This window comes from Magallana gigas, chromosome 4, assembly GCF_963853765.1.
Source record: "Magallana gigas chromosome 4, xbMagGiga1.1, whole genome shotgun sequence".
In the NCBI taxonomy this organism is placed as follows: Eukaryota; Metazoa; Mollusca; class Bivalvia; order Ostreida; family Ostreidae; genus Magallana; species Magallana gigas.
The window spans coordinates 12,537,403-12,563,992 of record NC_088856.1 but is presented as its reverse complement, the minus strand read 5'-3'; the positions used below and the strand labels follow the sequence as shown (position 1 = coordinate 12,563,992).

Below are 26,590 nucleotides of genomic sequence, written 5' to 3'. Positions count from 1 at the left end.
AATTGTTCAGCTTTTTAAACCTCCCTGACCCAATTCACTGCAAAGGGTTGACCTTCCGTATCGTGTGCATGTTGCACCATCACATATCAGAAACTTAACGATGTATAGTTTACAATTTCCACCTACATTTCGTGTTATTTACCCTTCTGTCTGTAACTTCACTGTGTAAAGTCAACACAACAGTCTTAGCCGCAGGTTTCGCATTTTACTTCTGATTCTCATGTACCTAACATATGGGAACTACACTTTGCATATTAATTTCAACAACGACATCCCTCTAACTTATTATAATCATTAAAAATCATTTCATGACTTTTAGCAACACTCATATGTAAGTCTTCAAGTACCGCAACTCTCAATCTTACAAAAATATTGACGGATACTTTATCCGAAACGGATACTTTATACGAATCTGTCCCTTGCTACCAAAGACACTTCAAAGTTTACAATTTATTTTTGTCAAAAATGCTGTGTCTTACCCTTTTTTCATTTTTTTAATGCAAATAAATTCACATATTTTCAACATGTTTTCCATGGGTTTAATAAAAGTACATGTAGTTAAAAAACGAATCACTTTTTCAATAATGAAAAAAATAAATGAATAAGACAGTTTGTTTTAAAGTTTAAAAAAACCCATGATTTTAAGATAACGTTTAAATAACGTTAAAAAAATATAAAATCATTTTTTTAAGGGGACTTGGACACGATTTGAGATTAAATAAATATTTTTATTCTTTATGTATAACTGGTGCATTTTAAATGATTGACCAAAATATTGAATGTTAAAGTCAAGTTAGAAGCGAGATATAGAGGTAAGAATTGGTTGTCATGTTAACAAATTTCGGGTCTTATAGTCGTTTACAAAAATGTAATGTAGAGAATTACCATTTCGTAGACAAAATGACATGTAAAAAACAATTTAAACTAATTCAATATCTTCATAAATACTGTTATCAACAAAAGAAAGATACATGTGTTTGAAACTTACACAAAAACAACACATATGTAAAAAAAAAATATTCCCGCTTTGTATACAAAACAAAGAATTATGAACTCTGAATCTTGCTTATAACTTGATATTTGACTTTAAAATTTTGACATAGAATTATAAACTTCTATATTTATCAGGATAAGCATTGAATATGGAATTTTTTTTTTAGGTCAAATCGTGTCCAAGTCCCTTTAAAATTTGGTTTCAATATATTACCTATGTACCTATTAATACCTTCAAAAAACTTGATGTGGTGTCATGGTATACATTTTTGAACCTATATCTATCTTTTTATTTTTAATTCATCTTTTGTCGCTAACCGCAATCTTTGGCCAGGGGAGATTTAAGAAATGTCTTCAAAAGAAATATTCACCTGCTCTTCATTCAGACTATTTCCGTGTGACGATAAGTGCAATGAACATCTGTCATATACTGGAACATTACCGATATGGCTGTCTTAATATTCCTTGTGATTTTTATTGTGCAAACGATTGCAGAGAAACGAATTTTACTCAATGATCCATCTTTACTTCAGTCTCAGATTCATGCGTTAGAGAGAAAGATGGAGGATATGGTGGTTAAATACACAGACCTGTCCGTGAAATATTCTGATCTATTCACCAAAAACAACGATCAATCTGCCAAATACAATGACCTGTCAGCCAAATACAACACGCTGCTGACCAAAACTAACGGTATGTATACATGTAATTATAGCAGAATGTTGAAGGTCAAGATACATACTATCGCCTTAAATTTAACTTCCAGATAGTTTGTGCATGGGGGTAGAAACAAATTTGAACATTTGTCAATATTTATATCGGCATATATTAGCTTATACAGTATAGAATATATTTCATGAAAGTAAAAAAAGTTTAGTCCAATTTTTGTTTAAAATTAGCTTAATTTTCATTTAATATCTATTATTTTACATTATTGACCCATAAATTGTGTTTTTTTAATTTATATGGGTTTTTTTATAAGTCTGTTATAATTTTGAGACTTTTTAATAATTTTATTGCATGTTGTATCGTTAATGATTTAACAGCGTTTATTTGTGCAAAAAGTTCAAAATGTTTATCAGGTGATAAAATTGTAAACTTTTTCTTTATTATTATTTTGATTTTATTTATATTAAATAGTAACAAATTATATTTGATGCCATGGTTCATTCCGATTAAAAATAATAAAAGGAAAAACTATTTATCTGTAAGTTGCACTTTCAGTGCAGAAAGGTCATTTCAAATGCTCCGAAAGAAGCATACATACCGTAAATTTTTGTTTTGAGTTTTTGTTAAGCTGTTAATTAAGATTTTTAAAAAATACTTTAAAAAAACTTTAAGACTGTTAATAAAAGGATCCAAACTTTTTAAGTGAAGAAAAATTTCTACTATTTTTAAATTAGAAATTATCTTTACACAAAACTCACCTTACTTTTAAAGGAGAGTAATAGAGTCTAAAAATGGCCACGACCATATAATTCCTAAATAAGTTGAAATAGAACGAATGTACACCCCTTGACGCCCCCGTATTTTTTCGCGTTATAGTGTTGAAAGGCTTTTTATATTAATGCTTTTTAGAAAAGGCAATCAAATTCCTCATAGAGAGAGTTATAATGCTTGTTTAACGTCATGACGCCATTTGCAAAGGCAGTAAAACGCCTTTATTCGCGGTATTATGCTATTTACCGCGTCATTATTCATTTTATTTCATTTTTCACTAACATAAATGATACTTAAATGCTTTCGTATGTTTCTACTCTTAAGTAAATTTCATACAAGGATTGGAAATACTCACGTGCATATTTTTCCGCCCTAAGTTTACATCTACCAATCTCCGGGTATGAAATTGCCCAAATGTCGACATTTCCCCAGCATTTGTGAATAATGAATAATAAATGATAATTTTTCCTACCTGAAAAGGTTGAACATTAAGAATCTAGTTTCTAATTAAATTTAACAGATTAAAAAATTTAAATTTCATATTTTCATCTCATTTATTGGATTTGAAAGTATTATACAATTTTTATGTAATATATAATAACGTTTTTAGCTTACCTGAACCAAAAGCTCAAGTAAGCTTTTCTGATTCCATAAAATTATACATTTTTAAAATCTTTTTCTCATGAATTTCACAGCCGATTTCAAACAACTCTGACAAATAAGAGAACATGCTATCTACATGTAAATTATATGTAAGAAGATATGCAGTAACAGATGATATTGGTTCAAACATTGAAGAACAACGACCATATTTCGAAACCATCCAGAAAAAGAAGGGGTTACCTCAAACCAGTTTTCGAAAGACAATAATTAGAAAGTATAGATATTGATATCTATATAATAACAATATGAAAACATTTCTTCATTTCCACACTCATTAGTACAGAAAGAATGTTAATTTTCAAATGCTATTTAATGTAAAAATAAAAATAAAAAGGCATGCATTCAATATCTTTTCAGACGCATTTAAAAAATGGAGACAATTTTCAAAGTGATTTCAGAATTTTGTTGACGTTCAATACACCTCCGCTTTATGCTTAATAAAAACTTGTGTATTGATGCGTAGTTTCCAATATTGTTAAGAATCTAAACTGATATCATACACTGTACTGTCATTTGCATAATCATACCAAAATTAAGGCGCATGCAATGAAACTATAATACATATACTACACGTTTCAATGAAAAATGGAAGTTGTAATACATTTTGTAATCTATATATTTATAGTTACATGAGCTACTTCCTATACAATTCTTTTATTGTGCACTACCTCATTTTCACGGGAACCATAGTTTTGGTGCCAATTTTCCAAAGGACACAGAAACTTTCGTGAACAATTGAGATTGGGGTCACTAATATATATTGAAAGTATTCTAGTAAGAGAAGTAATATTTATAAGGACAAATTTAAAGAAGGAAGATAAGTAATATAAATTGAATTTTTCACTAAAAGAATTAACGTTAAAACTTGTGTCTTGTTAAATATATATGTATAATATATAATTTCGATTTTGCATTTCATTTGAAAGGATAATATTATATATCATTAATAATATGTAGGTAAAAAAACGTAAACCTATAATAATTTTAAAATTCTATACCTATAACAATCAGTATTATTTAGTAATCAAAATGTTTTTAATCATACTGGTACAATTTGCTAAAATTAATTTGAATGGGTGGTTTTGAAAAATCTTTGAATTATATACTAGTATTGTGAAGTCCATCCTTCCGTTGAAATGATTAAAATATTACCATTTTGCAGCGCTCTCAGCAACACACAATTTGATTTTTTTTATATTTTTGCATTATCTTTAAAAAATATATACTATTATTCATGCTTTTCTACTTAACATATGCTATAACGGCTCAAAAATAAGGAAAACAAAATTAAATGCTAAAAGGCCTACAAACATTATTTAAATTTAAAAAAACAACAACAATTAAACGTTGAAAGGCCTACACACATCATTTAAGTTAAATAAAACAAAACTAAATGCTGAAAGGTTTACAAACACCATTTAAGCTAAATAAAAAAACCTAAAAGCTGAAAATAAAACAAACCTAAAGGCTGAAACGTTTACAAACATCATTGAATTTTGATGAGATTCTGAATTGTATACAACTGATAAGTTTACTAGAAATGATAGGCATTAAACAAAAGAGGTTTTTATGATTTAATGCCACTAAAACAATAAATGAACATTCAATATACAAGTTGATATTAAAAACCCACTTTTTATGGAATTCAAAATTTTTAAAGTTGTCTTATATTAAAAATAAGTTGAGTGAATTGGTCAGTTTTATTGCATTGGCGGTATTTCATGTATCATTAGATACCATATTAAGTCTACTGTTTAAACAATTTTATCATGTTTCTAAATTCTAGCCGGAGGAATATTTTTTCGATGGGGAAGAAAAGATTGCCCTGCAAACAACACAGAACTGATTTATTCAGGTAAACATCTTGATTGCATATGTTTATTAAGAGATGCACAAAAAAGCACACAGATGATTTGCGAAATATTTGAAACAACGCATTGGCGCTAACAATAATTTACATACCATCGCGTCAGACGAACAAAACTTTTGAAATTGCGCCGCCGCGCTGTCATTAGGTACAACATGTTGTTGAGTTTTCAAAACTTCACACGACGCACCGCAAATTTGTATCACAACCCGCTCTCATGCTTACGCAATTTTACTCATCACATCGTCACGCTAGCGCAACTTCACACAACATACTCGTTAGAGGTTTATGTAAGGGCAAGCCACAAATTGAAAAAAGAACAAAATAACAAAGGAACAGAAGGTAATCTAAGTCTATACTTGCGAAGCAAACAATGCTTAGGTCATACCAATTATACACACGTGTATGGTTTTTAACAAAGCCTATATCAAAAAATATCTATGTATATGTACTTGAGACCAGCGTAATTTTTAAATGTATTTATGCAAAAAGTAGACAGTTACATCATACCGAAATGTTTTGTTGCAAATACTCTAAATTAAGTCTTTCTGATATCAGTAAAGTGCAATTAGTGTTAATTAGAAATGGGACCAAAATTTAATGCATTATCTATCCTTGATTTCTCAGGATTTGCTGGAGGTTCTTGGTACGACCACACCGGAGCCGCTGCCGAATTTGTTTGTCTACCACGTGACCCAGACCTCACTACAAAGTTTACCTCAGGTGTGGCATACATGTATGGATCAGAATACAATAATAATGAGTTTGGCCATGACGCAGGCAATGACCTTCCATGCAGTGTATGTAGGAGCACGGTAGAGTCCAGCGTTCTGATGATTCCTGGTAAATCCTCCTGTTACGATGGCTGGAGCATGCAGTATCACGGGGACCTCGTCGCGGGAAGTTATTACCACAAGGCTGCGACACAGTATATTTGCTTAGATGAACACCCAGAAAGTCTGGTCGCCGGACAAGATGACCATAATGGAAAACTTTTCTACCCTGTGAGAACATCATGTGGATCACTTGCATGTCCACCGTATCACAACGACAGATACTTAACATGTGTTGTTTGTACCAAATAAATAAAATACCAGCAAATATCTATTAAGTTGTGTTTGTTACTGAGATGATTTAAATTATAGTTAATTCACACGTTCAAATTTGTAATGCACCTTTTGACAAATCTTATGTATTTCTGGTAATTCTCAATGGAAAATTTACATCTCTGTTACATCTATTGCAGTGGCGTATTAAAATTCAGACGCCAAACAAATACTGTAGCCATTTTTTGTATAGGAGCACAACACTGGAAAACAACAACAACAAAAACATTTTTGAAAAATTAAAATTTAATTAAAAAAAACAAAATTGATGGTAATTTTCAATATTGATATCAATTTTTAAACAATAATTAAGATTGTGCAAGACAGCAACAGACAACATGTTAACAAATATTATGTAATTCGATAAAATTGATATGATTATATATAAGGAATAAGGAATCATTCTTTGAGTATTATGGGTGATAATTTCGGTCGGGGCGTGGTCAAATCAAATAAAGCCCGAAGGGCTTTATGATAGATTTGACCACGCTCCGACCGAAATTATCACCTCATAATATTCAAAGAATGATTCTTTATTACTTATATTTATATTATTTCTAATGTGCACGATTAAAGATCTAATAATTATAACATTTTTAACGTTGTTTTAATTCGTATAATTATGCAAACCCCACTGGCGCCCCAGGAATACGTCATTTGACACTTGCATCACACGTGTGTTGTACATGAAAACTCACAGACATGTATTGAAGAGTCAAATTTGCAAATTTATTAAGTCGAAACAACAAAATATCAAATCAAATATCATTTGATTTTTAAAAAAAATGTGTGTAGTTGCAAAATAGTAAATAACTAGAGTGTTTATTTCGTGATAGCGGAAGGAACTTTCCTCCTGCGCGGTAAGGCGGTCGATCTACACCTCAGTCGAGATTGTACTTGATGGTAATGGAACAGTTCTCAAAGCGGGAGTTATTCAAAACTCCAGATTTAATGCTCGAGTCGGACATGGTGGAACAATTAAGTTCATTTTTGACAGGTAAGTTGGAATTTTCAGAATTATAGGGAACGATTTGAAGATTCTGTGATTGTTGGCCGGAAATTACACATGAATCTTCAGATAGATCATTTATTTTGACACTTGCGGTGGTTATTGTAGATAAAGTTGCACTCGCACTTTTTTTGGGTAGAAGACAGATCACGGTTATAGCTACGTATGGAAGCTTCGTTGCGATGCCCGGAGAAGTACATGATGTGTCTTGCTTCAAATCCAGCGTCGTTCATGGCCTGAATTGCTGTCGCTCTTAGACAGTGAGCTGTGTAACGTTTGCACCCGGCGGCCTTGCAAATATCCGGAAGGAAATTAACATATGATCGCTTTTTCATGGGATCGGCTGTGTACCATATGTTGCAATCTTTCGGGTAAGAAATGGCATCTTTAACGCATTTATTGAAAAGATGAGACGCATTTGGGTCCGTTTTAGACAAGAAGAACTTCAACATCTTCACAGGACAAGTTTCGTTTCCAGTTTCATACATTCTTTTGTCGTTCAGTGCTTCAAGTTTGTGAATGCCACCTTGATAGTTTTTTTTGTTTTGTTTCATGCTTCAAACAAGCATATATGGATACTTCTTCGTCAACTTTGAAATCGAAGGAATCTACCCGAAGCTGATGATGGAATTCAAGACCACGAGACACAAAATGTATCGCGATGATGTACCACATTGCAAGTCGCAGATTGACTGGAGAAGAATATGCACTCTCCAGGTAAGCAGAAATTTTCTGTAAATCTGATTTGTGAATGATCTCCTTATGAGTTGTAGGGCGAGAAGTTCCAGTGACCATTCTATGCTTCATGAGACCGGTCAAACTTTTATTTGCAGTTTTGAATGCTTTATCGTTTACAATGTCTATATTTCGACCGATGTCGGATAAATGCCTGTTTATGGCGGCTCTGATTGCTTTCATGGTATTTTTATGATATTCGGAGGTATGCTCCTTTTTCGGGTTTTGGGGTTTTGCTTCACAGTAAAAGCGACTGAGTTTTTTCGCTAGATCCTCCTCGCAAATCTCAGCCAGATCTAGAGGGACTCCAAACGTTTCAATATGCCAATCTGTAATAGAAAACGCACAATGATATCCATGTTTTGACAGTTATTTGAGAAAAAACTGTAACTGCATAATATGGGCTGTTTTTGTTTGCGTTTAATTGCTGCTTACTAATATTCACTTTTTAAAAAAAAAGAAGCGTACCTGCAAGAATCTTTAAACCCCATTTGGTGCTTTGTTTTGTAGCCTTTGATTTTGTGAGTTTCTGAAATCCTTTAATTTCGTCGTCGGAAAGCTTGGCAAAACGAGTACTTGTTGGCGTTTCTGGGGCTGGCAACCCGGGATCATCGGATTTTTTCAAATCGGCAAATGCCTGTTGGGTTAATGTTATATCGAAGTCCGAAACGACCATTTCGGATAGAAAATTGTCAAAATCAGAATCAAAACCTTCTAATTTTAATTCTGGCAGGAGGTCTTCATAATTATCCCCACTAAATACTTCAAAATCGCCACATTTTACCGCATCTGATATATCGTCGTTCATGGTGGCTGCATTCGATCGAAATAAAAAATGAAGTGATCAGCAGACGATCATTATAAGAAATCTATTCATCAGCAGACGAGCCGTTTATATAAAATATTTAAATTGCATATTTAGATATTTTTCTATAAATTTTATTTTAAATGGTAACCTTTACATGCTCATTTTAATTTTCATTCATTTTGTGTGCGAAAAGAAAACATTTCAAAACCACTACTTTTTTTATTTAGCACATGCAATGTATTACTACGCGCGCCGTGCAGCCAATACCGTTTTTCGGTTTTGCTATAAGACACTCATATTTTTTGATGTTATTCGGTTTTAGGGTTCAAAATTGATTTGTAATGTTATCACAGACAAAGACAGTTGAAAATGTAAATATACTAGTAGATGGTATTTTTTCGGTGTACTTTAAACATGGCAATATTGCAGATTGCAGTGGAATTGTTAAATCTATTTGAATTGGTGTTAACGAGGATTTTTGATGAATTTTAGAAATCCCAAAAATGAACTCTTTTTATAAATAAACTTTGAGTCTTGTGATATCAAATGGGGATTTCCAAGCCTCAGACTACTTCGCAGTATATATATATATATATATATATATATATATATATATATATATATATATATATATATATATATATATATATATATATATATATATATATATATATATATATATATATATATATATATATATATATATATATATATATAACTTCCTTATAAATAATGATAACATACCAGCGATTTCCCCCATTTATGCGATATTCTTAATGAAAAAGAGAAGGAGTCAATTATACAGCCAGATTTTTTCATATTGTAGGCATATTTAAAATTAATCAATTATTTATCAACAACAAAATTTGTTTCTTTCAAATGCATATGGTCTCAAATTTACAATATCTACTTATGAATTAAGTAACGCTTGTTCTTGTGCGCAGGTGGATTGAGTTGGTGAACACTTTCTTCACTTTTCCATTGGCCGTTGTTCCCATTGGCTAATATTATCGCGACAAGAACCTTGCCTTTATTATTTACTTGGTCACAATATGATTAAATGGTCCACGGTTTGTTTTCACACTACATTTTAAATCTAATTCATGTTTAACAGACAATTTCTATTTAAAGCTGGTGTAATGTTTGTACAATGGGAACGAAAAGAATGTCCTGGAAACAACACGGAACTGGTTTATTCATGTTAGTTGTTTTAGCGCAGGCATATGCATGTAGATGACGACACACGCTAACTCACCTTCGCACGACAAATGGTCGCGATATCACATAACTCCCTGATTCGCTTGAAGAACTTCAAATTAGCATGTCTACAAAACCAACATCTCGCACTAAGACTTTGTCACAGTAACACCTCACTGGATAACGCTGGTGGATTGCCTACTGTGGTCTTTTCAATGTTTGTGGGTGTCAGTTTTCGTAGATTCAATGATAATCACAGTTTTAAGGAAACGTAATTTTGTGGATAATGATCACATCAATACAAAGTGTATATATATATAATAAAGATAGATAAAACATTCGATGATCATTAATTTCGTAGATGAACTCAACAATAAAATCGATAAATATTGGTATACAAAGAATATTTATTAAACCACAGTATTTGTTATGCTTGCTACCGATGCATGTGTTTCTTGCTCATTTATGCTCAGCAAATACATTTAATGTCTGATGAAGTATGGTTAAACGCGGCAGAGAGATTTAAAACCGATCAACTATGATATACATACCATATCATCAGACTAAGGTGTCCGCTTAAAGTGTGGAAGCTATTTTAATGAATTGTTTCTTGGAACTCGTGCGGTTCGTTTCTTATACCGGGTTTTTTTTCCCGTGATCGTACGATGATGTCCGTTTGATCCATATTACAAACAATGCAAGAAAAAAATGTTAGGTTACCGTTCAAATCTTATCAGTTTGAAATGCGTTGGGGTAGAAAATGCGTTGTGGTGTAAAGAAAAGTTGGGATGTAGGAATCTCAAAAGTGAACCGGAATTTGATGACAATGCACTTTTTTTTATCTTAATGTAGCAAAGCTAATCATATCAACTTTCCTCGAAAACATCGTTTGTAAATCCTTTCCTTTTGCGCTCATTGTGTATCGTTGATGAATGTGGAAGGTTGCTAAATGCATGGCAATAACCTGTGAAATACCCTCCATTATGACTTTTTTCAAGAACGCCATTTTGCAACAAAAACTTTTATGACGTATGAAGTCTTTTATAGCCAATTTGACATAAAATATGCATTTACAGAAATTTAACGTAACATGTTCATGTGAATTTTGTTTCTGCAATGCAACTGTTAAATACATAAAAGTACAGTTACTTTTTACAGAATATGACCTAGCCAAAATTGTTGTTTAATAATGAAGAAAAACTTACACTGTTTATGTTAAGATTGTATGGGACACCTCCATGTTGTGCCGTACTTCCTAGTGAAATAAATTCAATTATAATTTTTTTGAAAATTTTTTACCTGACAGCGTAGTGTAATGGGTAAGAGCGAATCTAAAGTCATGAATTCGTCTTGGGCTTTTATAACTTATTTTAAACATATTTTTTAGTCAAAAATTGTGAAATTGGAACATTTTTAACGGGTGAAAGTATTTAATTATAATGTACTTTTATCCACATTAATATCGACAAGTGTCCCATATCACCTTAAACCTTTTACTCTCTTTTACAAATTTTACTGTACAACATTATAAAAATCGACAAAAGGATATATAACTTAGAGTTTTAGGATTTCTTTTGATTTGAAGTGACTAAGATGTTGGATTCTCTATCTTTCATTTGGTAGGATTTTCTGGGGGTTCTCACTCTAAACAAATCGGAGTCGCTGCCGAATTCCTTTGTCTTGCCATCTAGACCAAAAGTTTACAAAAAGCTATGCATTATGTATGGATGAGTGTACAGCAACAATGAGTTTGGCCATCACGACCTTCATTGTAATGTTAGTTGGAGCACTGTACAGTCCCGCGTTCTGATGATTCCTGGTAAATCCTCTGATTACGATGGCTGGAACATGCAGTATCATGGATATCTTATAAATGGAAATTATGCTTTAAAATCTGCTTCTCCTTACATAATATCATGCTTAGATCAGCACCCTGAAATACTGCAGGCAGATAATTTGTTGTCGTGTTGTGAACCTGAATATCTGAACATGAACCGTTTGACAAATATTCATTTATGATATACTTCAATGAGCGATTCCATACGCTGATGTTCATTTCAAGTTGTGTTGTGGATTGTGTAAAAATATAACAACCTAACAGATACTTTCGATCTTCATTTTATTTTGTCAAAGGCCATATATATGTCACAAATAACAATATTATTTTGAGTACATAAAATATAAAAAAAAAATTCAGTGTCTACGGTGTATATCGATAACTTAGCGATAACAAGATTACTGTATACAGGGAAATATTCGGCCCCGTTTTATTTTAACCCCTTTCGCCCTCCTTGTCAGCGGGCGAATTTCAGATTGGGCAAATACCAATGTTCTAAGTTATCTCTTTAGTACACAATCTTGTCTGGGCAATTCAAGACGGGGCGAAACCATTTGCAAGTGAAGAAGAGCGAAAATAACACGGGGCGAAAATAACCTTGTATACAGTATATAAGACAGCAAAATGCTTGATAAATACACATTATAAACGTTAGTCTGATTGAAAGTGTTTAGAGTTCTTTCTACTGAAAAGTAAAATAAAAGTTCAAAAACTTATCTATAAATAAAATGATATTTAGTAATATTTTGTGAGCAGTATGACATATTCAGTTTTCCATTTATTAGTGAAAACATTAGAGACGTTGGAAACAGGCTTTTAGTATGGTAAGATGAAATAAAGTAGTTTGGCAAATTCATTCACTCTTGGTTATATTCTTAGCGGGAAAAATGCAGTGGTATTCATTGCCTGGGATGATGGAAGTGTTAAAATGTGTAGTTTAAATATATTTCATCCGATCAGTTTTTGCAGTTTTATCCCATATTGTACATGTACATACGTTACAGATAAACCAGATTGCGCAATACAAGAACCTTATATCTACACTTATTAGAAATATATCCTTTGGCAATATCGTTAACCTATATAATGAAAGAAGCTGCAACCCTGAAGAAGGGACCGACGTTTTTACATTTAAGTAAGGCGTAAGAATATTTACATATACATACGTTTGTCTTTATTAAATATAACATCATAAAATTTCATCTGTTTTTGGTTATCCAGTGTCGGATAAATTAATAGAGAAGTGTTTTTATACAACTTGTTTCGTAAACATTACTATGAACTACTTAAACCTGCCTTAATCTTGCTCGTCTTATTTGTTTGAGGGCGTCGGTCGAAAAAACCAAGCTGACAAAATCTCTGTCAAAATTAGGGTTTTATTGTGTAACATTTGATATGCTACATTAACTAAATATTGAAATTGAAATTGAAATTGAAAAGTGAAATTTTAACAACAAAGTTGTCATTGTAATATTCAGATTCATGAATAAAAATATCAATTTTCTAAGTGTTTAAGGTTTGTTGTTTAATTCAGTCATTTTAAATGCAGAACATAAAGATAAAAAAGAAATCTGATTATTTATCAGTGCTTGTATCTTCATTAGTTTTTTTAATAATATATAATCAGTTATACTACTCACATCAAATTCAAATAATTTTGAGTTATACCTTCAATTTCAATTATGACAATATTAATTTGTATAACATTTTACACAGAAAAATAGATATAGGGCATGATTATGTTGTTTTTACAGAAAACCTTTATTTAATACTATGAAATCTAAATTATTTAAAATGAACAAATATATCAAGATATCAATTAATGATAAGTAGAAATTATAGGTTCCTCAATTAAAATATACTTTTTCCAGAATAATCATCAGTTATATATCTCAAAACTGTAGTTGTTAAGGCACTTAATTTCCATTATATAATACAAAAAATGGCACAGTACAAATAGAATGTTTCAAACCACTGCCATCCCAACAATCCTACCATGGTTTGTTAGGATGCTTCTTAGGATTTAGCAAAATTTTCAGTTTAAGTTCTACATTTGTAGGCACAGAAATTTCGACGTAACGTAGGTTCATTGTTTCCATTTAAAAACGGACACCCTGTTTCATATATTTGTCACAAAACAGCCGAGTTCCGCAGTATCTTTTCTGGATTTGATCCAAAGTTATACAAAGGGCATTTTTTTTTGTATTGGTACAGCGACTCATTCAGCAAGAATGGGGTATTCTGATTCATTCATTCAATTTTATTCAAAAGATTGGGAGACGCATTTAAAAAGCACAATAGACTGGATAGTTTTCACTTGTGAATCGTTTTTGCTTTTTTCTTCGGAGGCTTACTTTGAACAGCTGGAGCTATCTTACTACAGTGTACATATACAGGTCAGAGTTATAACAAACGTTTTGTTAGTACTGTGGCAGATTTTGTCCGCCACCTTTTTGTACATTGTTATATCATTTTGATACTGGTTTGTTTTATTTCTAAATTGTTGTAATTTGATACACTGGGGAGGTTAATTTGTTTTAGTTTTATAGGCAATATATAGTGTAAGAGTGATCTTCCCTTTACTGATTTGTTTAAATCTATTATGAGTTCCTGTTGTCATTTTAAATAAATGAAAATTTCATTAATTCTCTTGGCGTCTGTGTAACGTTTTTGATAAAGCGACTGAAAAAACACCACCAACCTTATGCACAAACGTTTAACTTCAGTGAATGAGTAATTACACTGAAGAAAATAAAGTGCAGCGGTATTTGTTGTCTGTGTGAAGATTACCAAACGTAAACAGCTGTTTTACCAAATCATAACAATGATGGTCTCGCTTTTTCTGATAATATTTATTCTACAAGTGTTTGCGGAGAAAAGAATTTTACTGAACGATCCAGCTTTAGTTCAGTCCCAGATTCTTGCGCTTGAGGATGGAGGATGTGGTGACTAGAAACTCTGATCTGGCTGCCAAATACAACGATGTGATCGCCAAATACAACGATTTGTCTACCAAGTACACTGAACAGTCTGGCAAATACACGGATCTGTCCACCAAATACAATGTTTTCTCGCATTATCACCGGTGTGAGATCGGTTTGTCTGGTGTGAGACAGCAGTGTGAGATTTTTCTGTCTTACACTGTGTATTACTACGCCGTTTTAAAACGTAAACAAACGTTGTCTGCTGTAGGGAAATGCAAAACAGTGCATTGAGATTATCCATTAAGTAATTGTGTTGCCTAATTAATTACAATTTTTCATATTTTAATTGAAAAAAACTGTCGTATGCTTTCATTTAACTTGCACTATTTGAAGCACGCGGAGGGATAAACCGAAAGTAAGCTTTTGAACGTCACAACAGAAAGTTGTCAAACATCATTTTTTAAGCTAATATAATGCGAGAAAAATAATCATTCATTATAAACTCGTGTGGGATAAAAGCCTCGTCCTAGACAGTGAATCTTGTCCCCTCGGTGGAATTTCACTATCCCACACTCGTAATAATGAATGATTCTATTAATATTCACCAAATACAACACTTTGCTGACCAAAGGCAATGGTTTGTTCTTTTTAGTATCAACCATTTCTTATAGTTTAGATTGGAATGCAATTTTTAAAAAAAATATGATTTGTATATATCATTGTTGAGTTATGTTACGTTATTTATTGTCAAAGATCATATCGATAAAGTCATTCAAAAGATCAGTATAGTATGTTTTATACGCAGATTCCAAATCGTTTTTAGAGATATAAGTATTTTACTAATATTTCATAACTAATACACTCACTAAGAGCTTTAAATGTTGACAATCTAAAAATGTATATTTTAAATGTTTTAATTGCACAAGTAATACCTTTCCAAAAAGCTTGCCTGACTACACAAAATTATTCAATGGAAGCATGCATGGATCGATGAGGCTACCTTTTAAGAAATGAATTTTTATTTTCGCTGCTGATCATAAATTTATAAACGGAACGTTTATAATTTAAGAAGAAATCCTAGTCTTTTTCCTCGATCTAGTGCATGTACATTACTTGAAATTCACTAATTTCATTTTATTTTAGGAATGCACATGCGTGTATCATTAAAATAATTGCATGTAAGCTTGAAATCTAAAAAGATATAACAATCAAGTTTTAAATTGTTTTGTTATATTAAGAAATATTAAGGAAATAAGAAAAAATATTCAAGTACGTATTATCTTCATTCAAAAAATCTTGACAAGCAATAAAAAAAACATGCTTATTCTGATAACCAATCATGTACGTGTGTTGATTTAAAACACATCGTTACCAAATTTGAACAGCACTGTTACTGTGAAAGCGTATATGCCTATATGTTTGTTATAATCATTCCTGGGAATTGGAACAGCAAGCCTCGCCGTAAATGTTGATCGTTGATCTCAAGCAGACGAAATCGTGAGAAGACGCTTAATTTTCTATTTAGTGAATTAAATCATGTGTATTGATTATTTTTTAAGGTTAAATTTTAATTTGTTATATTTTTAAAGTTGTATTTTGTATGCTTTTGTTTAAACAGACACAACTTTACATTCTTTTGACAGTTTTTATCTTGGATATTCCCGTTCTATGAATAGTGTTAAATCAGAACAGATGAGAAAAATAGATCCAGCGAAAATTTTTATTGATGATGGTATCAAAGAATTTTTTCGACCAATCAGAAGCGCCGATATCTTATGAAAGTAATAATTATTAAATCATATTCTTGTCTAAATGACGGTTCTAGATTGATAACTTTTTACTTTTTATCCGATATCTTTATTTTCCTTAGCTTTCTGTATCATAATGGCACATATTTAGCATATTGTTTAAGTTGGTATTGGACATCCGTCGATATTGATGTGGACAAAAGTTCATAAATATCAAAAAACTTCTACCGTTTTAGAATTTTTAAATTTCACAATATTTGACCAAGGTTTGGAAAGGAAAAGGTACTAGACCTAGTTGGTTCCGAAATCATGACTTAGAGATTCGTACCTAATGCTCAAATCAATAGCACTTTCCCGTTAAGTAACAACAGCTTATATAATATTATACTTGATTTTATCGTTTATTTTGATAGGAAGTTGGTCACAATATGAAGGTGTCCCTCATCATCTTAATAAAGTTGTGAATAGTTAATGTATTAAGGTTTATAATTTTTCATCTTAAGCTGGTGGAATATTCATTCGATGGGGACGAAAGGATTGTCCTAGGAACAACACGGAAATTATTTACTCAGGTATATGTTAAAATTTAATAAAATTCGAACAAACTTGTTTCCTTGTTGTGCTGTGCTTATCCTGAGAAGTAGTCAAGTGGTTATCTAAATTTTACAACAAAAGCCTTACGACATGTTCTTGATCTAATCGGAAACTATTCGATAATATGAAATATTTGTTTATTATATTTTTGTTAGAAGTGTAACATTAAAACGTAGAAGTATTAAATCATTCACATGTATTCATGTAAATCGGGTAATTTTATATTATTTTACATTTCTCATTATTGATTTATCAGGATTTACTGGAGGTTCTTGGTATGACCACACTGGGGCTGCCGCTGAATTTGTGTGTCTACCACGAGACCCAGACCTTATTACAAAGTTTACGTCACATTATGCATACATGTATGGTTCAGAATACGACTCAACTGAGTTTGGCCATCACAACGGTGACGACCTTCCTTGCAGCGTTTGTCGTAGCACTGTTCAGTCAAGCGTTCTGATGATTCCTGGTAAATCATCTTGCTACGATAACTGGAGTATGCAGTACCACGGGTACCTTGTCGCAGGACATTATACTTATAAAGCTGCAACCCAATATATTTGTTTAGACGAGCATCCTGAAGCCTTGACTGCAGGACATCGTGATGAAAACGGGAAAATGTTTTACCCTGTGGAAGCAGTGTGTGGTTCATTGGCCTGTCCAACATATCAGAATGGCACTTACTTTACATGTGTTGTGTGTACGAAATAAAAATATTTTATGTAAAGTTTCTAAGTTGTGGCGTTCGTCATTCATACGTATGTTTTTGTAATGATATAAATCAAGTGGATTCGAAATCAGTAGACTAAGTCGTATACCATTTCTACCATAGTGTATACCATATCTCTGATGTTCCTCACTTAAATTCAGTCACAATTTTCCATTATAGAGACTAATTGTATTATTGTGAAGATTGAGAATTAAGATGGTATGGGACCCTTGTCGATAATAATCTGGGTTAAGGTACACAATAATCAAAATACTTTCACCATTTTAGAATTTAAAAATATTTAACTAAAAAATGTTTTATAAATTTTTGGAAAGGTAAAAATTATAAATGTACCAGCGGGATTTGAGCTCATGACTTACAGATTCGGAGTTAGCGATCTTACCCATTGCGCTACCTGTGAAGAAACAATTTTAGATAAAGAAAAGAAATATAACATTATGCTAAATGTTATTGTTTATTTTTATTGGATATTCGACACACTATTGAGGTGCCCATTCCATCTTAAAGAAAAAGTACAGTTTTTCAATTTAGTTTCTTTATATGCGCAAAATTTACAAGCCACGCAAAATGTTTTACAAGTATTACTATGAAAGGAATGATCAACATGCAATTGCAATGTTCCACATGTAAATCAAAAACAAGCTTTAAATAAGGGGTGCCGTTTCAAATCAATATTGTGTTGTTTTCCAAATTACCAACTATAAATTCATTATTAAATCTAGACCTTGATTTCGAATTATATTCTTACGTATTAAGAAGACTGGATGGTCAACAAATTATCAACTCGTAAATAGAAATGAAACATAATTAAGCCTTACCATTTTTACATTTTCCTATTTCTTCATATAGCTCTTAATACGTGGTAATGAACATCCTGTCCTATAAAAAAACTAATAAATAAATGCTTGCAGCTCATGACAAATGCTTCAAACTAGTGCATGCTTTCTTGTTCATCAGATAAGTTATAAAATATTTACATGAATTCGAAGTTGTCTGTATATGATAATAAAAATTTAGCGCAAAGAGTAAAATTACTAATATATTATGACATTTGTTGGCTGCCTTATTATATAAGCCAATTAATGATCCAAGGCATAGTGAAAGAAAAAAAAGATACCAAAATAGAAAGATTGAAATATTTACCTCCTTGAAATAATTTTGTATAAAACATTTTTGTTATGTTACCCTTTGTTGTTTTCGACTTTCAATTATATCACATATTTGCTTTGTCAATATTTGTAACCCTATATCACATTAAAACAAGGTTAAGACACACTTTCTGCAAATAAGAAATTAATTTTCTTTATAAGGCTGACGTAATCTCTCCATCACATTAGCATCCCATTTCCTGGTAAAAGTTCAAGAAATTGAATGAGAACCCCCAACTTTTCGACATTGTAAAAAGAAACCCTGCACCCAAGCCTTTTCGTGCTTTCTTAATATTTTGATTAATAATTAATAAATAATTAGTAATACATTTTTAAAAGACATTGTAATTTTGTGTCAACATTCCTACCCTCCATATCTAGAATATCACTAAGAATAGAGTCAGTTATTTACAAAACGTACATATGTATTTCAGAACTAATAACAAGCAATCTCAGTAGAATTGTTCAATTAATTCAAACTTTGATGATAAGTGATAATATTTAGGGTTAAAGTATTAAAAACATCGACAAAATGCAGAACTTGTAACACTAAAAGATTATTTCCTAATCTTCATCAGACGAAATGTCGGAGTCAAGACACCTACAATCCGTTCAAATTCCATTTAGCTTCTAGTTCTTAATTCAAACATTGATGTGACATCAATTCTTTGTTCTTTTAATCTGGAAAATAACCTTTAACAAATAAAATAGCTCAATGTCGGTCTTAACTTTATGAACCCTTTTTAAACTTAACATCATAAGCTTTCAGTACTTAGTCTTCATAATCAGACTGTCTCAGATAAATCAACAAAAAGCGGATTAAATTCAAAAGAAATGATTTATGTACGATAATGCTTCAAGCAATTACATATGATAAAACGCAGTTTCTATAACAACTGGTTATCTTCGTACAGAACGGCAACAGTGTTTTTTAGTATGAATAGCAAGTTTACTGAGACTAAGGAAGTGAGCAGGTATTTGGCTGTATTTGGCTGAACAATATATCAGTGAATAAAAAACAATTGTTCAATAAATCAATATCAATCAATGACAATAATAATCAATAGAATCGAATTATTCAATCAACAAAAAACCAATAAGTCATTATTCAAATTATCAATGGAGTTAAGTAATAATCATTGGATCAAATATTGCAATAAATATTAGTCGGTCACTTGAAATTAAAAAGAATGACTCTAACCACAGACGTAAAGATTGTTCTCATGGTATAAACATTTCAAGAAAAATAACTTGACTATAACTATCATAAAGTAAAACGTGTTCACTTGTAAGAATTTTCTATTGGTCTTTAGTTTACCATATCTTTTTGTGTCACTGATAACATTTTGTATATAAAGCATCGTCTATAGCAACTGTTCTGTAGGTCAAATCTATAAATAGTAACCAAGTTATCGTATCTTTGCTAGACAATTTTCGGTATTTCATTTCCAAAGATGAAAATGTCTTAATTTGAGGATACATTTTAATTGATAAAGTGAATTTTGATTTATATGATAATTGTAAGTATAAACGCCAATCATATAAATATGTTTTCCATTTTATTAAACAATATTTATACACTTTAAAAATAGGCAATGGAAATATTTTAATATACATCTTAAGAATAAACTTGTTTCTTTCTGCAAAAGAAATCTAATGTTTTAGGATTTCATAAATAATAATTTACAGTCTCGCACGAATTCTTTGAATGAAGCCATACTATTTACATGTGTTAAATAACTTTTGTTTATTTAATATTAATACCCAATGCCAGAAAGGCAATTGTAGTAGTTGCAATTAAATTGAATCGTATAGTATGTACTTTCTAAATGAATTCTTTCGTAAGCATCTTTATATTATCTATTGCATAGAAATGATATATTGAATTAAATTACTACATAAAATCTAAATTGAAAAAACCAAAATTTTAACAACAAAAGGTTGATAAAAGTCATTTTCATTAATTTTCTGATCTGTTCTTATTAATCGCCCATTTGCGATATACACATACCACATATTACATTTGGCGCACGGCGGGTGTGACCGGTCAGCAGAGGATGCTTACTCCTCCTAGGCACCTGATCCTACCTGTATCTTTTTAAAGGTCCGTGTTGCTCTGCTTTGAATTTGTATTTCGTTTTATGGATTTTGAGATTGTTGAAAGTTTGTTATTGTCATTTTTTATTCTTAAAGTCTTTCAATGTGTAACATAACCATGAAAGCAAATCACAACTTTGTTCAAAAATCTATGTCATTTTTAAAACAATGTTACATGCAAAATTTAAGTAGGATTTGACAGTGTCCTTTAGATGAAATTCTGACATTGCGATTAACTTAAACTAAAAATATGCCAATTTTATTTAATCCACAAAATTTACCATGGTCCCATATTCTAACTACAAAGATAGACTGTTTTGTTATTTCTCTTTGGAACTTTAATTTTGAGCACTGTTCGTTATCACCACACGTCCCTATAACTTTAGAACTCTTGGTCCCTAAACAAAATAAGAATAATCATCACTTATAAATATAAAATCTTTTATGAGATTGTTGACGTATAGTTTTGCTATGCACTTTAGTAGTTGACATTGATGTGAAGGTTACAAACGTGAACAGCTGTTAAATACTTGGTAATAACAATAATGGTTTGGATTTTTCTAATAATATTCTTTGTACAAGTAATTGCAGAAAAAAGGATTTTACTAAACGATCCAGCTTTAGTTCAGTCTCAGATTCATGAGCTAGAGAGAAAGATGGAGGATGTAGTTTCTAAAAATTCTGATCTGACTGCCAAATACAACGATGTGGTCGCCAAATACAACGATTTGTCTACCAAATACACGGAACAGTCTGGCAAATACGCAGAACTGTCGACCAAATACACCGATCTGTCAGCCAAACTGAAGACTTTGATGACTAAAAGCAATGGTTTGTTCACTTCATTATCGACAATATGTTTTTATCTTAGATTGGATTGAATGCACTTTTAAAAAAAGGAAATTGATGATTTCTATATTTATTGTTTAGTTATATTGCATTATTCATTGCCATAGATCATATAGATTGATTCATTCATTAGATCAATTTTAGAAGATTTTATTCGCAAAGAAATAAGTCAAACAATTTTAAATAATCCTTTAATCATTTTAATACTAAATATAAATCATGCATTCAGCAATAACTTAAAAATTTGAAAATCTTATGTTGTATGCGTTAAACATTATCGATTACATGCCAATACAAGGGTACTATCGAAGTGCTAAATTTCAAGTGCTTTTCTTGTGTAAATGACTACATCCTATTTGTTAGCTTTCTTAACATTTTTACATGTTTTGCTTTCTTAGCATATAATTAGTTTATCGTTCATAAAGTTCTAGACAATTCATGAGTATATGTTTATATTTTTGGACATAAAGCTGGTGGAATATTCACACGATGGGGACGAGAGGTCTGTCCTGGAAACAACAGTGAACTTATTTACGCAGGTTTATTTTAGAATTTAATAAAAGTCAAACTTGTTTCTTTGTAATGTAATGCTTTTCAGCATTTGTGAGTAGTCAACTGGTCAAAGATGAAGATAGTAATTAATTCAAGTATACAATAAACGCACTGCGTTATGACATGTTCTTGATCTAAACGAAAAATATTTGATAACACCGAAAGACCATTTGTCTATTATATTCCTTCTGGAAGTTTTTTTTACATGCATTTCAACCTTAAACAGCAAATGCATTCCATCATTTAATCTTGTAAAAAGAGCAATTTTGAATTGTTTTACGTTTCCAATTATTTTATTTATCAGGGTTTGCTGGAGGTTCTTGGTATGGACACCCGGGAGCAGCCGCTGAATTCGTATGTCTTCCACGTGACCCAGACCTTATTACAAAGTTTACGTCACATTATGCATACATGTATGGTTCAGAATACGACTCCACTGAGTTTGGCCATCACAACGGTGACGACCTTCCTTGCAGTGTTTGTCGTAGCACAGTACAGTCCAGCGTTCTGATGATTCCTGGTAAATCCACCTGTTACGATGGCTGGAGCATGCAGTACCACGGGTACCTTATCGCGGGTTATTATAATGCTAGCGCTGCTACGCAGTATATATGTTTAGACGAGCATCCTGAAGCCTTGTTTGCTGGACAACGTGATGAAAACGGGAAAATGTTTTACCCTGTGAAAGCAGTGTGTGGATCATTGGCCTGTCCACCATATGAGGACGACAAATTCCTGACATGTATTGTCTGTACGAAATAAAAATATATTATTTTAATTCTAATTTCTAATTTGTCATTCAAACACGTATGTTTTGAAATTGCATAAATTAAAATCAGTTCAAATGAATAGACTAATTCATATACCAGTTGTTGAATCCCTTATGCTCCCCAATAAAAACCAGCCATCATTTTATCTTACAGCGAAAATATGTATTGTTGTAGAGATTAAGAGTTAGACAACTGAAAGAATCCTACAGGTTTTAAAGTTTTTTATGATTTAGGTTGTTTACATGCCAAAAATTCAGAAGCCATGCAAAATGTTTAAGATGAATTCCTTTTAAAGGTAAAGGAATGACCAACCTGTGATAATCACATTCAGCATTTTTTAAATGAAGATTTGTTGCTTTCCACAATACAAAAAAATAAATTCATAATTTGAATTGTACCCGAGTTTAAATGATATTAAGAGTTTTTTGTCTCTCAGTTAATTCGATGCGCAAGGTAATGCTCTACGTATGAACAGTTTCTAATGCGAGGCAAGCTACTCAGAAACATGTTCATAGAACAGAATTTCCAACAGTCTCGACTAAAATCACTTTTTCGTCAGTTCTATAATCGATACAACGACCTTGTCAGCAACTATAATCTTACACTGGGTTGGATGCTGGCTGACGTTCTTCATACTTATTGTTAGATCCTAAATAAACACCCAATTGTCTACGGATTTTTCCGTTTTCCCGATTACGACAAAGAGCACACCGGCCAGCATAGAATGCTCAATCCTCCATGGCATCTGATTCTACCTCTTATATTTTTAGAGATCCTTGTTTGTTCTGCTTCTGATTTGTATGCCGGTATGTTCTTTGCGCTTTAGATTTTGAACAGTGTTCGTTATCACCACATGTCATGCTTACGTATTAAGGAGACTGAATTACATATTCGTAAAAAGAAAGTAAACATTTATTAGCTTTACAAGTTTTGCATTCCTTTATAAAGCTTTTTTTCATAAGAAAATCAATACAGTCTATAAAAAAAAAAGCAACGAGCATCCAGTCCTAAAAAGAAAAACTTCAGACTTCTGACCAACGTTAAATATAATGCTTCTTTGTAGATAAGTTATCAACGATTTACATGAATTCGAAGTTGTCGATATACAGTAACAAAAAAGGGCAAAGAGTAAAATTGTAAATACTGTAGATTTCTAATCTTACGCGATCAATCGATTCTGCGATTTAACCGTTTTGCAATAAATTGTGAGAATAAATAATTGCTTATACGCTGAATTTTGATCACATCGTTTTATTAAGTTTACATCTGTCCAAAAATAAAAGCTAGATTTTCAAATCAGCGAGATGCGTTTCTCGTAATTTTACGGGGATATTAATTCCCGTGTTTTATTAGGAATCCACAGTGTATTGTGACATTTGCCGGATGCCTAATATAGTATAAACCAATTTCAAAAACTAACGATCATGTTATTCATCGACAATATAGCAATAACAGGCTCATGCAAAATAGCGAAATTTCAAGTAATATAACTTGACTTTAACATTTATTTCGTAAAACCTTTAAGGGGGATAGGACGATAATCATGTGACTCTTGTTGATCATATGACATTTATTCTGGAATATATAGTAATAAGCAAAAAACATTGTGGACATAAAGTTGTTTGAATTTTTTATGATATCTATAAATGTTTTAATGTAAAAAAAATCTCTATTTTGATTTGTGCCCCCTCCCCAAACCCCAAGTTTTACGAAGGCCGACATATTTGGACACGTTGCATTATATAACATTTTCTGATTTTAAATACATAAGCTGAGGGAATACAGACGTTTTGAATTTTAGAAATGCAGATGTACTCAAAGGCCAATATAAATATATATTCCCTTTGATATTCTACTAATGTTAATAAATAAATACAACGAATGTTTCTTTTTATGTTTTGAAACAGAAACTTTACAAAAAGTCAGAATTCCGAAAATAAGGGTAGGGGTGATTTCTATTGTAGTATCTCCGTTGAACGCCAAGTGCCCGTGAAATTTATATTTAAAAATTATTCCATTGGATCATCTTTTTCTGTTTAAAATTAACATAAAACCCAATTTTTAAGGGTTAATTTTATCAAAATTTTCTAAACATTGTGATGTCATTATGTTACAAGCTTAATGCCATTGTTATATCTAATTTTAAAATCCATTTCTATTCCTAAGTTTATTGAATAAAATTTGCTAATAAATTCCATTACGATAAAAAAAACCATTTCAGTAAACTAAAATTGTCAAACAAAATCATAATGCCAGAAAAAGGGGAGGAATAATTCGTATTAAAATGTATCCCTTGCAAGATATGAAAATGACTGCAAAATTAATTTATGACGTAGAGGTTATCTTAATATTTATGTATTAAACATAAGCAAAAATTATAATCGACATAATAATAATAATACACTGCACTGTTCTACTCCCCCTTAAAGGTTACAAAATTGTCTATTTGTCCTAAGTTCGCCATATCTGTTTGTGTCACTCACCAATCATATTCTGTATATAAAGGAAGGTGTACAACTATTGTTTTCTAGGTCAACTCTATAAATGGTAACCAGGTTATCGTGTTTTACTTTTAAGGTCATTAACTGTTTTCATTTTGCAATTTTGTTAATTTAGCAAATAATTTATGTATTAATCCTACACAAGTTCTATTCGTCCATTTTATAAGGCAAGTTATGTTCTAAAATTTGTCTTTTTATGTGTAACATTACAATTTCAAAAATGACTAAAGTGTTCATATCTACGTTTAATTTTACTAGCGGCATTTAAATGTAAAATAAATGTTGACAGTTCCTATCAGATTCAATTCTAGCAATTGACTGGTATAATTATCAAAGTTCTAAGATAATTTGATTATTTTGTTATTGCATAAACCTTTATTCATCACTGGGAAAACAAATAAGGTTACCAAGATGCCATATTCTAACCATTAATATTGACTATAACTAAAGATTCATTGTCCTAAAGTAAAATTCGGATAATCACCACTTATCTATACTACTATATTAGAATAATAGACTCGAATTTTTGGTCTTTAATACCGAGAAATCGGAAAAATACTGTCTTTTGTTTTATACATTTTAAAAATCATTCGTACTTGAAGATTACCAATTTTTTTTTCATTTTTTCTCAATTAAGCTTCGATAGTTAATAATCAACGAAAATTCCTCAAAAAATCCTGGAAATCACCTGGATTTTTTGGATTTTACATTATCGCTAACGGGATCTTTAGTTTATGTTTCCACAATATCACATCTGCATGAATAATTACAAATACTGGTAAGTTTCATTGGACTTTAGCTATATATTCTGTTCATATAAATATATTAATGATTTCTTATGAGAGAAAATATAAAATAACAAAAAAAAAATACTATTCAACTAAGTACTTACTTTTGTCTTCGTGATGACAAAAAATATTTGATTACATGCAAAAAAGTTACATTATAAAATTATTTGTTAGGAGAGTGAAGATAGAGTGTATGTTTTATCGTAAAAATGAATAATGTCCTACGGGACC

General features: G+C 31.4%; 1 protein-coding gene and 2 long non-coding RNA genes across 3 annotated transcripts in view; 2 read left to right on the top strand and 1 right to left on the bottom strand.

The window, feature by feature from the left end:
• Window positions 1-1,401: 1,401 nt before the first annotated feature.
• LOC136275159 (short-chain collagen C4-like) lies at window positions 1,402-6,056 on the top strand. The gene is made up of 3 exons (XM_066083486.1): window positions 1,402-1,686; window positions 4,883-4,951; window positions 5,591-6,056. Exons 1-3 carry the CDS (start codon window positions 1,440-1,442, stop codon window positions 6,046-6,048), a joined length of 774 nt encoding a protein of 257 aa, XP_065939558.1. The 5' UTR covers window positions 1,402-1,439; the 3' UTR covers window positions 6,049-6,056.
• A 15,381-nt stretch (window positions 6,057-21,437) lies between these two features.
• On the top strand, window positions 21,438-22,737 carry LOC136274470 (uncharacterized). Its single transcript, XR_010712822.1, has 3 exons — window positions 21,438-21,730; window positions 22,219-22,287; window positions 22,605-22,737. It is a non-coding gene; the product is annotated as an uncharacterized lncRNA (long non-coding RNA).
• LOC136274469 (uncharacterized) overlaps window positions 22,033-26,590 on the bottom strand; it is an 85,033-nt gene continuing 80,475 nt past the window's right edge. Inside the window, exon 3 of the long non-coding RNA XR_010712820.1 lies at window positions 22,033-23,049. This is a non-coding gene — a long non-coding RNA (uncharacterized lncRNA). The remainder of the gene's footprint in view (window positions 23,050-26,590) is intronic.